This window comes from Nicrophorus vespilloides, unplaced genomic scaffold (genome assembly GCF_001412225.1).
Source record: "Nicrophorus vespilloides isolate i.1.1-1 unplaced genomic scaffold, Nicve_v1.0, whole genome shotgun sequence".
Classification (NCBI taxonomy): domain Eukaryota; kingdom Metazoa; phylum Arthropoda; class Insecta; order Coleoptera; family Silphidae; genus Nicrophorus; species Nicrophorus vespilloides.
Genome location: NW_017099512.1, coordinates 57,339 through 58,702, shown reverse-complemented (window position 1 = coordinate 58,702; position 1,364 = coordinate 57,339). Strand labels below are relative to the sequence as shown.

Sequence of the window (1,364 nt, the reverse complement as noted above, 5' to 3'; positions counted from 1 at the left end):
CCATCGTTAGATCAAGTTATCACCAGCAAAAGAGATATGTAAGAGATTTTTCGGAAATAATAATAGCGGAGCTGCTTCTTCTCCTGCCTTCTACAATTTATGGACGATCAAAGTTACTGCTCTTCATTCAAGTGATTGATTTTTTTTGTTGAGTGATTTTCAAAGAACACTGCTTGAGAAGAGTGCGATACGATACGAATAAATCTATATGCTGCATATAAAGACTGATTATGTTCCTCAAATACGGCGATCGCATCCAAATGTCAAACGGGGGATCATCCGACGGTTACGTATCTCCACGCATCTCGAGTCCAGGAAGTTCCTACAATTATTGCATGCTCTCAAGTCCCGGCAACAACTCTGAATCCGGAATGTCTTCTCAACCCTACATACCGAATTGCTACGGCAGCAGCAAGGATGATTGGGGTTGCCAGCAGCAGTACTACGGAGAGAACAACAATCTTTACGATTACAATAAGCACAAGGCGGAGAGCAGCTCCGATAACTATCACAGGCAGGACTATTACAAGTCCTGCGACAGTTACAAGAAGGACTCCTCCAAGAAGATGATGAGTCAGCAGCCGCAGGTTGATGTTATGAAGAAGAGGCGTTTGGCGGCGAACGCGAGAGAGAGACGAAGGATGAACAGCCTGAATGATGCCTTCGATCGCCTTCGGGACGTCGTGCCTTCCTTGGGCAACGACAGGAAACTGTCAAAGTTCGAGACGCTTCAGATGGCCCAGACGTACATCTCCGCCCTCCACGAACTACTCCAAAGGGATTAGGATAAGTACCTACATAATTTATAATATTCTCAATTAATAAAATAACAGCTTTCACCAAAAAAAGCACAGTCACAATAACGAGAAACAAAAAATTAACGTACGAAAGAACCAATAATATTTTTAATTAAAACAAATAATTAATTTCTAACACACATTTCTACATAGTTTACAAAATTACGCTTTTTTTATTTCTTCAATCAATTATAATCAATATCCGTCGCCAAATTTATTAGAGATATTATCAAAAAATAAACCAATTAACATAAGAATTAACGAGGAGAGAAAAACTATATTTTAATTAAAATATATGAATTTCCTAATAAGAAGAAAGAATAACACACGTATTTCCACGTCGTTTGTATTAACTCTTAGACTTATCCATTGGAACAGACAAAAGTTGGTTGCTTATTATCAAAAATGAAAAAAAAAATAGAAATACATTATTTCATAAAAGCATATTTTAATATTTTTTAAAAGTTAATCATCAAACGTACCAATAATATTATAGAAATATAATAATTTTATCTTAGAGTTAAAATTATATTTTAATATTTTTATTGCTAACTCCAGCAAAAGACG

The 1,364-nt window shown here is 36.0% G+C and overlaps 1 protein-coding gene across 1 annotated transcript; it reads left to right on the top strand.

The window, feature by feature from the left end:
• Positions 1-230: 230 nt before the first annotated feature.
• On the top strand, positions 231-785 carry LOC108564605 (protein lin-32-like). Its single transcript, XM_017923706.1, has one exon. The coding sequence runs from the start codon at positions 231-233 to the stop codon at positions 783-785; it is 555 nt and encodes a 184-aa protein (XP_017779195.1).
• Positions 786-1,364: the final 579 nt, after the last annotated feature.

Coding starts and splice junctions, on each gene's coding strand:
- LOC108564605 (XM_017923706.1), top strand. CDS start 231: ATGTTCCTCAAATACGGCGATCGCATCCAAATGTCAAACGGGGGATCA.